The sequence below is a fragment of the Sebastes fasciatus genome, chromosome 24 (genome assembly GCF_043250625.1).
Source record: "Sebastes fasciatus isolate fSebFas1 chromosome 24, fSebFas1.pri, whole genome shotgun sequence".
NCBI lineage: Eukaryota > Metazoa > Chordata > Actinopteri > Perciformes > Sebastidae > Sebastes > Sebastes fasciatus.
In genome coordinates, this window is record NC_133818.1 from 5,618,564 (window position 1) to 5,634,022 (window position 15,459).

Here is a 15,459-nt window from a genome sequence, read left to right on the forward strand (position 1 = left end):
TTTCACTCTCTCAGCCTGCTGTCCACCACTCCCCAGCTAGGTACGTCCAGTTGGTACGGCTCCATCCAACGCAACGGGACTCTGACCGCGGGCGTCGCGTCCGCCCAGCCACCGCCGTCTTCCACGGCGCCCCTCCTCTTCGCCTACGGAAACATCCAGAGTCACGATCACCACCATCACAACTACTACTCCACCCCGCAGAACAACAACTACCACCACCATCATCACAGCAACTACTTTTCCACGCCGCAGAATTATTACTGCGGTTCGCAGACGTATTTCTGCACCCCACAGAATTAATCCAGCCTAAAGATCGGAAAAAGACTTGCAATTTCCTGCGTTTTTTGTCACCATTTCGCTTCCCCAGATACATCACGGCAGGTACTTTTGAGTGATATTCTGAGGCGTTGCTCCGGACCAGGTTGGGCCTAAAAGTTGGGTCCAGAGAAATGTGGTGGCATCAGTAACTGGGAAGTTCTTATGCCATGACTAACTGTTGTTTTTAGGTCATCACTGTCTTTAAATGGCATGACCAGAATGAAAGCAAGCACAGGCCATGGACCAGAGTTTTAGTACTAATATGGCTAATACACCTAAAACTGCAAAGACCAAAACAAATGTTTTGGTCAGTTATCATTTCTAAGACTGGAAATCGTCAGGGACCAGATAATCATCGCTCTCATTATCCTTTCCTTGTAAATTTCCTCCAATTGTGCTTCTATGGAACAATACCATTCTGCTCAGACAGGATGTAGCCGGCTAGCTAACGTCAGTCAAAACACATAATATTCACTCGCCGTTTCTCAAACTGTAATTTGGGTTGTCAAAAATGGGTTGTGTGACTGTTTTTAATGGGCACACGTATGGTACAATCATTAATTAGTATAAAAAGGTTATTTTTTTATTTGGCGGGAAAGTAACAGTGAAGGATGCTGGCCTGCTGGCTTGAGCCTCCGTGCTCAAAAAAGGCTTTTCTGAGAATGAAAACGCATCTACAAAAAAAGGGCATTTCATGGTGTTTCTCACTGTTAGGTCTGGTTACGTGTGACAGGAATTAGCTGTTGCTAATTTGCCATTTGGCTGTTTGTAGCAGTGAGAGCTAGCTTTTCGCCAACGCTAACCGTTAGCTTAAAACATAATCTCAGACCTAGCAAAACTGAAATACAAAAAAAACTAATCAAACTCAAACAGTCTTGGTAATATTATCGTGTTGGTGGCAAGTTATTATTTTTTCAAACAGTGATTGTTAAGAAATAGAAAGTTGTACAAACACCGTTAGCCTAATTTGCCATTGGTAGCTATCTTATTGCTACTGCTAACCGTTAGCTTAAACTCATCTGTCTAGAAAAAGACAGAGACCTACTAAAACTGAAATAAAAAAGATGATATCTATCCATCACAGATAATATTATCATGTTGGTGACAAATTATTATTTCTTTTAAACAACTTGTTACTTTTAGTGCCACAGAAATAGTGAACAAACACCGTTAGCCTAATTTGCCATTGGTAGCAGTGAGAGCTATTGCTACTGCTAACCGTTAGCTTAAACTCATCTGTTAAAAGACAGAGACCTAGCAAAACTAAATTACAAAAGCTAATATCCATCCATCACAGATAATATTATTGTGTTGGTGGCATATTATTATTATTTGAAACAGCTTGTTAATTTTGGTGCCACACAAATAGAGAGTTGTACAAACGCCGTTAGCAAGCTTAAGGTTTCAGCCTGCCTACTCGGTACCGGATTGGTGTTTAGTTTGTAAAATAAGCTTATTGCAGTTCTCATAACTGACTGTAATCAAAATACTGGTCAATTTATTTCAGTGTTCACAAGTATCATCCATGTTAACTGCTTACAGATGCAAAATATATGTGAAATTTATATGTAGCTGCCATGTCTCAATAGCACAAGCTTGGTGAATAGCTTGGTGTGTGAAACATCTGCATTTATAGAGAAATAGTGGAGGAACAGTTTCAACATGAATTTAATGACCGACTCAGGCTTTAACAAAATCTGCTCATGAACATGCCGCTGTTGTTGGATTATACTAAACAACAGCTTTACTTCCCCATAATTATACATAATGGAAACTATGTGGAAAAACCTAAAACAGGGAGTGCCATACACTGTCAAGATGCTGAATGTTGGGGATTAAAAACATATCATTGATTTTGGTAGCATTATATAATTTGGACAATATATAATGGATCAAAATGTAAGCTACATCGGAGTAGAAATCAACCCTAGGATTGTTTATAACAGGGTGAAAATGTTTCTGAAACATATGTTTGACCAAAAATATTTCATGTAATCTGATCCTCTGTGAGATGTGAGGCAACAATTTGCACTTAGAAGAAGTTCACCTTCAGAGAAAAAGGCTTCCTGAATGTAGGATCTCCTACTTGTTTTATGTCTTTTCTCCAATCATCGTCTATATTTTAATATTTATCCTGAGAAAGGAAATATCAATGTGCCATCACATTTTATCATAATCATTCCTTAAGGAAAATATTTTTGCACAAGAAATGGTTGGATGATTTTTAATTGTGTGTAATCGATTTCTAATCCATGTGAGTTTTTTGAGTCTGTGATCTTACATTTTAGTTTTTATACATTTTTATTTGACTTTTTTTTTTATTGTTTAACAGATTGTTTTCCCTCCTATTGTTATTCACAAATCTTCTGAATCTCATGGCAGACTGCGAGCAATATTTCACTTTGACGGAACATTTCCGCGTACCGGCCCAGACCGAAATCAGTGTACATATCTGTGCTGAGTCACGACTGAATGGAAAAAATGCTACCCAACACCACGGTACTTCAGCTGTCATGAAAATCAATCTGTAAATGACCATGTAAACTTTGACTTCATACAAGAAAACAAAAAAAACAATACTTATTAATAATGGAAATGAAGTTGTTGGGTCCAGCTGTTCACCTATTCCAGAAATATTAACATCTGCAGTGCATGCTTCTGCATCAGAGTGCAAGAACTCAGTGTCATATTTTCTTTTCCAAGGTGATATAATTTATGTAAAAGTGTTGCTCTATCTGCTATAAAATGGCAGCGATCATTGTTTTATGAATCGTTTCATGTTATGGATTGTTTTATCCGTGGCCATACTGAATGTAACCTATCGTGCGACAGATCACTAACGATGTATGCAAGAAAAGCACTACCATGTTTAAATAAAGGCCTACTGCACTGTTTTTAAGACAAACGTGAACCAAATTTTTGTTTCTCTTGTCGAACTAATCATAATTATTAATCTATAAAAGTGTTAAATGAAATATTACACTCCCCTAGCTCCTTCACAGATTTCCGCAGGTTTGACCGCGTCATCCCGCCAGCACCACGGAGCAGTTGGACTACTGCTTTGCTGACAAAGCCCTGGCATCGGACCTCCACGGGATAAACCTTTGCTTTCCTGCCAGCGCCAAGGAAGTAGCCCGTTGGTCGTGGTACGGTTGCTAAAAATAGTAACACACTACCAGAATATGTCTGCTGATCCTCGCCTCGAAACCCGTGTCACCCAAACCTCATGCCATTAATATTTAGCAAACACACATGCATAGATGGTTCTAAGGTGGATCTTTTATCGTTGCCGTTATAATGACGGTCATTTATCATTATTATCGCTATTTCCTATTGGCTTTATTATCGCAGATCGTCGAGCTATTAATGCTATAAATAGTAACATTAACGCGCTACCAAAACACGGCTGATGATCATCGCCTCGTATCCCGTGTTGTAATGATATGAAAGATGTAATTGGCTTTATTATTAAGGCGGTTCAAACGGTGTGTTAATATTGTCTGTTGTGCTTAATCTATGGTAGAAATTAAGCAGTGTGTGCTGTATGTAAATATTACAATATTTTGTTTATCACAAGCATTGACTATTAACTTTATACACTTGCCATTGTGATTAATTAATAGCCTATCATTTAGGAACAGGACAGAATAGTTTATATATAATATTATAATATAATTTAATATAATATAGGCTAATAAAATAGATTATTATTATTTTTTTTATCACAAGCATTGACTATTAACTTTATACACTTGCAATTGTGATTAATTAATAGCCTATCATTTAGGAACAGGACAGAATAGTTTATATATAATATTATAATATAATTTAATATAATGTAGGCTAATAAAATAGATTATTATTAATACTATTATTACTAGAAGAGTATATATATATTTATTGAATATATAATATAATTCAGTGGTATGCTGTACATCAGTGGTCTCAAACTCAATTTACCTGGGGGCCGCTGGAGGCAGAGTCTGGGTGAGGCTGGGCCGCATCAGGTATTCCACAAAAAAAGCTTTGTTAAAAAAAACAACAATCTTCTCAAACGTCATTATTAACAGTTCTTTAACTTGAATGGGTTCTTCTGAACATGAACTGTCCTGAACATTAATGGAACATTGAAGAACATGAACGGTTCTTCTGAACATGGCCTCTATTGCGTCTCCCACTTTTCCTGAAATTGTCTGTGCTCGTCACCAACCTTTCTCTTCACTGCAGGCTTTGAAAAAGACATGATTGGGGCTGTGTGACAAGATATATATTCATTCCACTTGGTGTCACTCCGCAATAAAGTTGTGCCTGCTGTGTTTGTGTTGCTCTGCAATTACACCACCAAACCGCTAGTTGGCGGCGGCGTCTCTATGAGTTTCCTTCTTCTTCTTGTACTACAAACAGAAACTGAGCGGAGTTGGAGCTAATAACTGTTGAACCACAGAACTTTTACTGACATTACTGCAACGCCGAAAAGAGAAAATATATCTGAGTGGATTTGTGTGAACAAACATTGAAAAGATGGAGGCAGAGAGAAGTAGAACTTGGTCCTGGCCGCTCAGCATCGCTGAGAGACTGGACCAATCACAGCTGTTGCGGTCTGCGTCGCCGCGACGTGTAGTTACATTTCTGGAGAGGTGCACGTCAGGCTACGGCGTCGATTCAACGCAGAAGTATAAATCAAGCTTTAATCAAGCTTATGCGATGTTACACGGGCGCCGCCATAGTTGTTGTGAAATGTTTCTCTGCTTGCATCAAGCCCGGCCGATTGCCCGTCCCCGGGAGCCATATACCCCGCTGTGATTGGTAGGTTCGTTCAGCTCGGGCTCGCGCAACAAAGGGACCTTCAACGGCAAACTGCCATTCACATAAAACTCGCGGGCCGAGGGCGCCTGGTTAGCTCAGTTGGTAGAGCGGGCGCCCATGTAACAAGACTTGGTCCTGACCGCGGCGGCCCGGGTTCGAATCCGGCCTGTGGCCCTTTCCGCATCCACTCTCTCTCTCTCCCCCCTTTCCAAGACTCTATCCACTGTCCTGTCAATAAAAATGAAAAAATGCCCCCAAAAAAAACTTTATAAAAAACTTTATAAAAAAAAAAAAAATTTGCGGGCCGCACTAACATTAAACTTTCATATCAAGGTGGGGGCCACAAAATATCGTCTTGCGGGCCGCAATTGGCCCGCGGGCCGCGAGTTTGAGACCCCTGCTGTACATTGTATTTGAATGAAAAAGAACACTTGTATTGAGTCATCTTAATAACATATTTATTATAAACAAATTTTAAAAAACAGTACAGTAATAAAATCAGTGCAATCAGTGGTATATACATTTATCAACAATAAAATCAACAGGAATACAATGTAATGGAACAAAATAGAACAGAATATATATGTATATATATATAATACAATAAAAAAAATATATTATAAATACTATTGTTACTAGAATAATATATATATAATATAATGCAATATAATAAAATATAATATAATATAATACCATATAATATAATATAATACCATGTAATAGAATAGAATAGAATATAGTATCGTATAATAGAATATAATAGATTATTATTAATACTATATTACTAGAATACAATACAGTATATGAAATAGTATATAATACAATACAATATAGGCTAATGTGAACAGAGTTATCAGGGTCGAGTATCTTTTTTTGTGCCATATCCCCGGGCTTCAAGTGCAGCCCTCCACTCAGCCAGAGTCACGGTGGCTGTGGCCTGGCAGTACCAATTCCCAAAGTACTGTTGGTGGGTGGCAGGGTCCCGCTCCCTCTGACACTGCTTGCAGGTGATGGCGTCACTCTTCCTAGAGTATTTCCTCTTCCTTTTGCCACTCTGTTCCTCCTCCTGTCTTTTCCTCTTGTGGTAATTTTGAGTGGTGTAAGGCACATCTGTCAGGGAAGAACCTGCAGGAACCACAGATTGGAAGGCAGGCAAGAGAGGTTGTGGTGCAGGCAGGTGAGGTTGGGCTGCACACAGGAGAGGTCTGGGCGCAAGCAGGAGAGGTCTGAGAGGTTGGGGAGCTGCCTGGAGAGGCGGCTCGAGAGCTGCAAGGAAGGGCGGCCTAAGACCAGCAGATGGAGTTATGTTCAGTCTTTGTTTTAGCTGGGCCATCCCTGCAGTATTAGGGGGCAAAACAAAGATGTGGGGATTTGCCACACTGCTGTTAGGCATACAGGGTCTGCCTTTCCTTTCAACTGCAGGAGGCAGGCTCTCTGGGCTGACGAAGGTGATTTTTGAGGTGGAGATGGCCTGCTCGCAAAGAGGCTGAGGGCCGTGGTGAGGTGGAGGGCGGCTGTGTGGTGGTTGCAGCTCGCGAAGAGGCTGAGGGCCGTGGTGAGCTGGAGGGCGGCTGTGTGGAGGTGGCAGCTCGCAAAGAGGCTGAGGGCCGTGGTGAGGTGGAGGGCGGCTGTGTGGAGGTTGCAGCTCGTGAAGAGGCTGAAGGCCGTGGTGAGGTGGAGGGCGGCTGTGTGGAGGTGGCAGCTCGAGAAGAGGCTGAGGGCCGTGGTGAGTTGGAGGGCGGCTGTGTGGAGGTGGCAGCAGCAGCAGTGGCAGGTTGGCTCTGGCTTCTAGCGGATCTCACCTCCCGCTTGACCTGGATGGCATAACGGCCTGCCGGATAATGTGAGATGTACCCCTGGAAGACTCTTTTGTTGACGAGGTTGTTGTGTGAATCAGAGTTTCCTGACTCCTCTGACATTGATGCCACCACATAACCCGCATACCCCAACGCATTTTCTGCCACCCATTGAAAAGTTTGGCCCCTGAATATCCCAAACTGCATCTGATGTTGGCCCAGGACATGCTGCATATTCTCCGGGTCTCCACCGCGACGCAGAACAGCCATCTTCGCAGACTCTTTCACCCTCTCAGGCGACAGAGCCCGCACTCATGGCCTGTTCTCCCTCTTAATTCGTTTTGCTTCCTCTGTGTCAAAGAGGCTAGCATGGCCATCCCCCCTCCTCCTAAATTTAGGCTCCATTCTGTATGATTGGGGGAAAAAGAAAAAAAACACAGTGAGAATATGCTTGGTCTGTCCTCTTATATTGTAAAATTATGGCTATATTTCACTACAGAATAGTGATCCAGCAAACTAAGAATGTCATTGCATTGATAACTTGTTTATTTATGCATATGACAATACATCCTTGTATCCTGATCTCCAATCTAGCTAAACTAACATAAATTACACTCTGTGTCCATTACTTCTCATGCAAAAGAGGTTATGCAACATTTAGTTGCCTCTGTCTGTCTGTGATACAGTGTTTTCTAATAATGTACTTACTATACAGAATCTGTAAACAATTTAATTTTTTAAAACTAGTTACCAGGTGAGTACCTTACTGGACCTATGCATTACATGTCTTATTCTCAACTGCTTTACAACCTGTAACTTAACACTATAACATTCTGAAACAATTCATATACACAGGGGCTAAATTAGCATACTCAGCAAAATACCAAATACATAGACTGATCCACACATAAAGAGTGGAAACATAGATTACGTTGGTAAACTGTGGACTACGTATTTTCTGTCTTGTACTATTGATTAACGTTAACGTCAGTGTTATTACCAAATAGCCAGCCCGTTATTAACTGTAGGGCTACATAATGTGCTATGTAAACAGACAGGCTAACACACTAGTGTTGTCAGCTGCCTAAAATAAAGCATAGTGTCATATCAGCTGACGTCAGCTGGTTATGAATGGAGAATCGTTCGCGACTTCAACTAGTGTGAGATAGCCAGGTTACGTGGATATGACATTAGCTCGCTAGCGTGCTGGCTCGCCACCAATGTAAACCACATATTTTCAATAAATGGTTGACGATGAACTTACCCAAACTATAGCAAAGACGTCGGGTCGAAAAGAAATGCTGGTGAAGGACTTGACTTTCCGTTGAAGGGACCTGACGTTGATTTCTAGGGGCGTGGCTTCCGGCGTCAATCTTGGTAGCGATAGCGAGTGTGATTGGTCAAATCTTGGTAGACGCAACGGACGGTGATTGGCTGTCGCCATTCTTGGTAGCAGGGCGGCCTCCGATTGGTCAAATCTTGGTAGAATCTTGGTAGCGATACGCAAGATGATTGGCTCTGAAATGATGGATGAGCTCGACCGACAGGCGACGGGGAGCGCCAGCCTCCAGCTCTGAGTACTTCAGATGTTTCCTTTTGTTGGCTGCTGTTATGCCCTCTTCTATTACAGTATATTGAAAACCAGTCCTTCATTTGTTATTTATTCTACTGTACCAACTCTTGTTAACAAGCTTTTTATCATTCTTTGTGGCTTCAGGCCTCTCAATAATTTTCCAGCTGATATTTTTGTAGAGACGTGATTGTCAAATAGTCTTTCTGGGTCCGATTTATCACATAAACTGTGGTTCAAACATCAAAATCACATCCATCCAAATACTGAATGTTGGGAGCTAGTCCCGCTGATCTTAACTGCAATTTATCATGAACACGTGGACAATCTCATGCAATCCAGTACAGCAACCCTTTCTTCAAAAACATTAAGATGTAATGGTACAAATAAATCATTGTGTCAAGAAGTTGTTATGAGGCATTATTTATTTATCAAGCCTTCTTTCTGTGAGGTGACAGTGATCACCACTGCACCTCCACCCTGTAGACATTTTTAATTCACTTCAAATCATTTTTATTTGTAGCCCCATGTATAAAATAACCCCCATTATTACACGGCTACGGTCTGTTATTTCTTCATAGCAGTTCTGATGTCGGACTCTGGAGGACCATTTTTGTCTCAAATTAGTGATTTCTGAAGTAAGTAGCCGTGTAATAAGCGGGATAATGTACAGTTAGCGGGACAACAATGACCAGCTCGCCGTACATTATCCCGTGCACTCTCAACCCAGCTCCAGCTCTCTAAGAAAACGAGGAAAAACTCTGTAAGAAACCTCGGAAAAGGCAATTCATAGAGAGATCCCCTCTCCACGGACAGCTGGGTGTTTGAAGCATGAACGTAGGCCTATAATCACTTTGGCCTGTCGCGGTAGTCCTAGTTACCAGTGTTACACGGTGGTCGGGTACATTACATTACATACCCGCCACCCACACCTGCAGCGGCGGGTTGTCAATAGATAGTCGGACGACCGATGCATCTGCTCCATACAGATTCTCAGCACAGATTAGCAGGAGTCAGATTTCACACACACGGGACGGGAGAGATTTGACAGACCGAGAGATGGCAGAGGAAAGCAAACGCGGTTTAAATTTCAGATTCAAACCCAATGCTAGGAGGAGGACGGAGCGGTCACAGCTGGTGTGCGCGACGGAGCGGCACCGGGTACACCCCAGCGGCTCCGCAGCAACAGTTCTACCGGGGAGGCTATTCACTCAGTCATCCGATGGTAAAGATCAAGGTAAGCACTACACATAATGACCGTCATCTTTTCCTGTAAAATCTCCGGTGTAATCGGTAACACCCATGTTGCCACAAGAAATTTTCCTCCCTGTCACATCCCTACTAGAGATTGACGCCACCGGCCTCTCGGTCTGATTTCTACTGCTTCAAGAGAGAGTGCAATGGGAGCCACATATGGGGACTACAGCAGCGTTAACCCTGGACGAGGTCCTTCCGTGATCCTGAGGGGTCCTTCCGTGGTCTTGAGGGGTCCTTCCGTGGCCTTCAGGGATCCATCCGTGGTCCGAGAGGTCCAGTCTGTATCACATCAGACTGGACCCCTTAGTACCACAGATCACACGAGCCAGGGGTGTTGCTTAAGAGTCTCCAGGGTGGGTCGGGCCTCTGGGCTCTTGTCCATACAGCGCGCTAGAAAATCTTGGCAATCTGGACAGATCAACAGGAATCATGTTTAAATACAAACGCTGTACTCTTTGTGTGTTTATGTGTGTCTGCTTGTATTCTACTGCATGTCTTACTGTAGGAAAGAGTGTCACGGATGTCAGGGACTGTTTTGATGATCTCACGGGGAATATGGAAGGGGGTCGCCCCATCATGCAGCATCTCAAACAGCACCACACCGAGCTGCCACACAGTGGTAGCTTCAGGCGTGGACCACCCACGCCGGATAAACTCAGGAGTGGTGTATATAGGGGTACCTACAATATATACAGCCACACAGAGACAAAGGTTAATGGATGAGGGACGGGAGTAGAGGAAAGAGACGGCAAAGATGCTGGGTTGTTTCAGAGAACAGGACCATAAGAACGACAGCCTACCTTTATTTTTAGTGTACCTCTCCTCTGTCAGAAATGCGCCGCAGCCAAAGTCAATGATCCTGACACGTGGGACATCAGAGCCGGTTTCGATGAGGATGTTTTCCGTCTTGATGTCCCTGTGGAAAACACCTCTGGATTGGATCTCTTGGAGACCTTCCACCAGTTGTTTTGTTATGATCTGGGGGAGAAAGAAAGAGACATGAATACTGTGTGACATGGTTGGCGTGGACACACATACAGAAACACACATGTCATCAGCTACTTACCCGGCCCATGTCCTCCTGTATTGATAACTGTATGGACACCAAATAGTCATAGAGATCCATGCAGGGGGCGGGTCTCTCTAGGACAAGAATCAGCTCATTGCCCAGATTGTACCAGTCCAGCAGGCTCACCACGGCACTGGTTCCTGCTGCTGCTGGTTTGAGGTGCAGCAGCAGCGCCACCTCTGTAGGGATCGCTGTCATTTCCCCTTCCAGATCCTAAAGATATGGAGTGAAAGAGAAAGCAAATAATGAAACCATCATGTACACATGTATACAAAAGTTAACAGTATTTTAACTGTTAGATTGTATGAGGTAGAAGAGGAACATGTTCCCTTTGTACTCAGAATAAAAAGAGAAATGTTACTCAAATGATTTAAATAATGTAGAGTGTTGATATTAGGATGAAAAACAAATCTCTTACCACTGTTGTGCAAAGAAACCGGCGGATACGCTTTATGGCCACCTACGGGATAGAAACAGACATTTGGTCAGCTTAAACTACATGAGGCTGTTCTCATACACCCTTCATAGCTATACCTACGAAAAGTAATGCACTGTAGTTCGTATAAATCAAAGGAATTTCCCCAATAGGCCGGTGTTTGTATCCCACGTGAAACCTGTAGTCAACGTTGATTTGTCACGTAACCTCTGTACTTAAGTTACGCCACTTCTGGAGTTATTTTAACCCAAACCGTGTTGTCTAAACCTAACTAAGTAGTTGTGTTGCCTAAACCTAACTAAATATTTTTTTGTCTAAACCTAACTAAGTAGTTGTGTTATCTAAACCTAACTAAGTAGTTTTGTTGCCTAAACCTAACTAAGTAGTTTGGGTTCCTAAACCTAACTAAGTAGTTTTGTTGCCTAAACCTAACTAAGTAGTTTGGGTTCCTAAACCTAACTAAGTAGTTTTGTTGCCTAAACCTAACTAAGTAGTTTGGGTTCCTAAACCTAACTAAGTAGTTTTGTTGCCGAAACCTAACCAAGTCGATCTTTTCCTAAACCTAACTAAGTCGTTTTTCTCATGTAACTTCTGTACTTAAATTACGCCACTTCCGGTGTTATTTTAACCCAAACCAATTTCAATACCTAACTAAGTAGTTTTGTTGCTGAAACCTACCCAAGTCGATCTTTTCCTAACTTTTATTTTGAAAAGACTGGAGCGGAAATTGACACATGCGTCACGTGTTGCTAGACATTCGTATGAAAACGCAATGAAAAGTAGGAATAACTTTTTGTAAAATATCATTCGAACCGTTGTATGAGGATACGTTGACTACTTACAGAGTGGATACATGAATCATGGATTCTTTCTGTGTGTGTGTGTTTGTGTGTAACTTACAGGCAGATGGTCGTCCTTGCGGTGGCCAGCAAATACTGCTCCGAAGCCTCCTTCACCCAGAATTTCCTCTTCTTCATATTTCACCTCAAAGTCAGCTGCAGAAACAAAACACAAACACTTTGACTGTACTTGTTCAGAACTTTCATTCCACTTCTAAACTAACCCCTAATACTACAGTAACAATTACTGATTTAAAATCTAATCCTATTACCAATATGAATCCAAAAGCCAAGACTGAAACTTATAGGAACGATATGACCTTTTGAGCCAACAGACGATTAAGCTTAGCTTAGAATCAAGACTGTAAACAGTCTGATTCTGTCCAAAGGTAACAAGATCTGCCCATCACCATCCACTAGACATTATACAACAGGCTTCCCAGGCTAGTAGTACGCCCCATGAAGAATAAACTCAACTGAATTTACTGATGGAACTCACACTTCATCAACGTTTCACGTATTTCTATCTCTACTCACCTCTGTTGTGAAACAGAGTGGCTTCTGGGAAGCTGGTGTCAGAGTCGCTACTGCTGGTCTTAGGGATGGCCTCAGTAGTGGCCTGGTAGCTGCAGCCCTCACCGGACCTGAGGGGCGTTTTTCTCCTCTTCCCGTATATTTTTTTGTCCTCACACTTCCTCTTCCTGCTCTTCTTCTCCTCAGAGTCTGTGCTGGTGGGTATCCGTGGCACAGCATTCTCAGCGGTGTAAATGATTTCTAAACACATTATACATGTTAGAAAATAAGTGCTGAAACAGTCTTCCTAGGTTAGTAGTATTCCTCATGAAGAGTAAACTCAACTGAATTTACTGATAGAACTCACACTTCATCAATGCTTCACGTATTTCTATCTCTACTCACCTCCGCTGTCTTCTGAGAAGAAGGTGTCAGATCGGTAACTGAAGGAGGTCTCACCGGTGGCCTCAGGGGTGGTCTCAGGAATGGTCTCAGGGATGGCCTCAGAGATGAATGGAAAAAAGAGATTAAAAAGAAAAGGAAATGGGTTAGAGAGGTAGCGCAGGGGCGCCTGGTACCAGGGGTAGCTGGTGCCCGCATCGGGAATGAGGGACGTTCTACTCCTCTTCCCGTAGTCTCCTGTGTCCTCAGACTTCCTCTTCCTGCTCTTCTTCTCCTCAGAGTCAGTGCTGGCGGGTCTCCGTAACACAGCATCCTCAGCGGAGTTAAAGATTTCTAAACACATAATACATGTTAGAAAATAAGCGCTGAAACAGCCTTCCTCATGAAGAGTAAACTCAACTGAATTTACTGATAGAACTCACACTTCATCAATGTTTCACGTATTTCTATCTCTACTCACCTCCGCTGTCTTCTGAGAAGAAGGTGTCCTCAGGGATGGCCTCAAGGGTGGTCTCAGTGGTGGCCTGGTGGCTGGTGCCCTCACCGGGACGTAGGAACGTTCTTTTCCTCTCCCCGGATGCTTCTGTTTCCTCAGACGTCCTCTTCCTGCCCTTCTTCTCCTCAGATTTGGTGCTGGCGGGTTCCGATTTCCCAGCATCCCCAGTGGAGTAAAAGGTTCCTAAACACATTATACATGTTAGAAAATAAGTGCTGAAACAGTCTTCCTAGGCTAGTAGTGTTCCTCATGAAGAGTAAACTCAACTGAATTTACTGATGGAACTCACACTTCATCAGTGTTTCACGTATTTCTATCTCTACTCACCTCTGCTGTTTTCTGAGAAGAAGGTGCCAAATTCATCACTGGAGGAGGTCTCAGGGGTGGCCTCAGTGGTGGTCTCAGTGGTGGACTGGTAGCTGGTGTCCGTACCGGAACTGAGGGGCGTTTTTCTCCTCTTCCCGTATTCTCCTATGTCCTCAGACTTCCTCTTCCTGCCCTTCTTCTCCTCAGAGTTGGTGCTGATGAAGGTGTCAGATCCAGATCTGAAGGAGGTTTCAGTGGTGGTCTCAGGGATGGCGTCAGGGATGGTCTCAGGGATGGTCTCAGTGGTGGCCTGGTAGCTGGTGCCCTCACTGGGACTCAGGAACGTTCTTTTCCTCTTCCCGTATTCTTCTGTGTCCTCGAACCTCCTCTTCCTGCCCTTCTTCTCCTCAGATTTGGAGCTGATGCTGGCGCAGGGGGGTGTCGATGTCCCAGCATCCTCAGCAGAGTTAACGTTTCCTAAACACATTAAACATGTTAGAAAATTAGTGCTGAAAACATGTGAAAAGACTGAACTATATAGTACTGAATTGTGGAGTTAGACTGCTTTTCACCACTGGAGCCATCCTTAGTATAACCCTTTGCCTAACACTATATAAAAACTAGAGTGGTTGGACCACTCATTCGAGACTTGTAACACTTAAGATTCATTTTTTCATGATTTTTAAACCAAATTTTTTTATACTTGGTGATATTTTTAAGGTAGATGTTATAGGCACCCAGGTGTATATAGCATGGCAGAGACAAGCCGGACCGACCCAGGCACACTAGATACTGTATGTGAATACAGTATGTACTGTTTGGATATTTTTCCTAAACCTAACCAAGTAGTTTTGTTGCCTTAACCCAACTAAGTCGATCTTTCCCTAAACCTAACCAAGTAGTCGTGTTGCTATTTTTACGTTACCCGGACTTTAACAAAATAGCCCCTGAGGTTCTTTCCATGTCATCTAACCTCTGCTGAATGACGGTCTGAAGCCCTCGGAGGGACATTGACTTGTCCTACTCGTCTTGATGGCTCTTTCAGGGCTCTCGTCAGACTTTCTCTTGGTGGCCCTCTGGTTTCCACCTGACCTGTTGTCCAGCGTGTCCTGGTTGTGATCTACTGTCTTAGAGACTTAAGGAAGAAGCAGCGTTAGTAATCATTAGCCCAGCAGCTAAATCACATGGATATTAAAGTATGAGAGACTGCAGTTCTCGTCAGGATTTTGGTATCACTATTTACCCAGATTTCTCTTGTTGGACGGACGCTCAGGAGTCCTTACTAATCTTGATCTCAAATTGTAAGGCATGGCTCTCAAACAGTAATGGTTCACCGTTGAAATGTTGAAGATTCAAAGTTCACCGTTGAAATGTCGAAGACTCGAAGTTCACAGTTGAAATGAGATTGATGAGAGATTCTGGTTGGTATCAAGAGTTTTCTCCGGAATGTTGGCCTCACAATTCCATTAATACCTCACAATTCCTTTAATACCTCACAACTGCTTCATGACCTCACAACTCCTTTGTGACATCACAACTGCTTCATGACCTCACAACTACCTTATGACATCACAACTGCTTCATGACCTCACAACTGCTTCATGACCTCACAACATTCTACTGTTGTACAATTCTACTCTTGGAATGCATG

The 15,459-nt window shown here is 42.8% G+C and overlaps 2 protein-coding genes across 3 annotated transcripts in view; one reads left to right on the forward strand and one right to left on the reverse strand.

Moving 5' to 3' along the window:
• The window catches only part of gpr137c (G protein-coupled receptor 137c), an 81,901-nt gene that overhangs the window by 9,343 nt on the left and 57,099 nt on the right, over nucleotides 1–15,459 (forward strand). Inside the window, exon 8 of one of the 2 annotated variants that reach the window (XR_012592886.1) lies at nucleotides 15–1,220. Coding sequence is in view for 1 of the 2 variants with exons in the window: in XM_074626780.1 (XP_074482881.1) it covers nucleotides 15–300 (286 nt within the window). In the remaining variant the exon portion in view is untranslated. Of the gene's footprint in view, nucleotides 1–14; nucleotides 3,224–15,459 lie in introns of those variants that run through there. The other variant, XM_074626780.1, reaches the window with a different exon arrangement.
• On the reverse strand, nucleotides 8,901–15,214 carry LOC141763095 (uncharacterized). Its single transcript, XM_074627384.1, has 12 exons — nucleotides 15,052–15,214; nucleotides 14,782–14,943; nucleotides 13,830–14,285; nucleotides 13,467–13,685; nucleotides 13,010–13,339; nucleotides 12,629–12,865; nucleotides 12,153–12,247; nucleotides 11,235–11,276; nucleotides 10,814–11,029; nucleotides 10,548–10,725; nucleotides 10,248–10,427; nucleotides 8,901–10,155 (listed from the first exon to the last, which is right to left on the reverse strand). Exons 1-12 carry the CDS (start codon nucleotides 15,116–15,118, stop codon nucleotides 10,064–10,066), a joined length of 2,274 nt encoding a protein of 757 aa, XP_074483485.1. The 5' UTR covers nucleotides 15,119–15,214; the 3' UTR covers nucleotides 8,901–10,063.

Bases quoted from the DNA above. Each gene is read 5' to 3' on its own strand.
- LOC141763095 (XM_074627384.1), bottom strand. From the start codon at position 15,118: ATGCCTTACAATTTGAGATCAAGATTAGTAAGGACTCCTGAGCGTCCG. The intron at 12,866-13,009 runs GTGAGTAGAGAT...TAATGTGTTTAG, and splicing joins CTTCTCAGAAGACAGCGGAG to AAATCATTTACACCGCTGAG. The intron at 11,030-11,234 runs GTAAGAGATTTG...CCATATCTTTAG, and splicing joins GGTTTCTTTGCACAACAGTG to GATCTGGAAGGGGAAATGAC.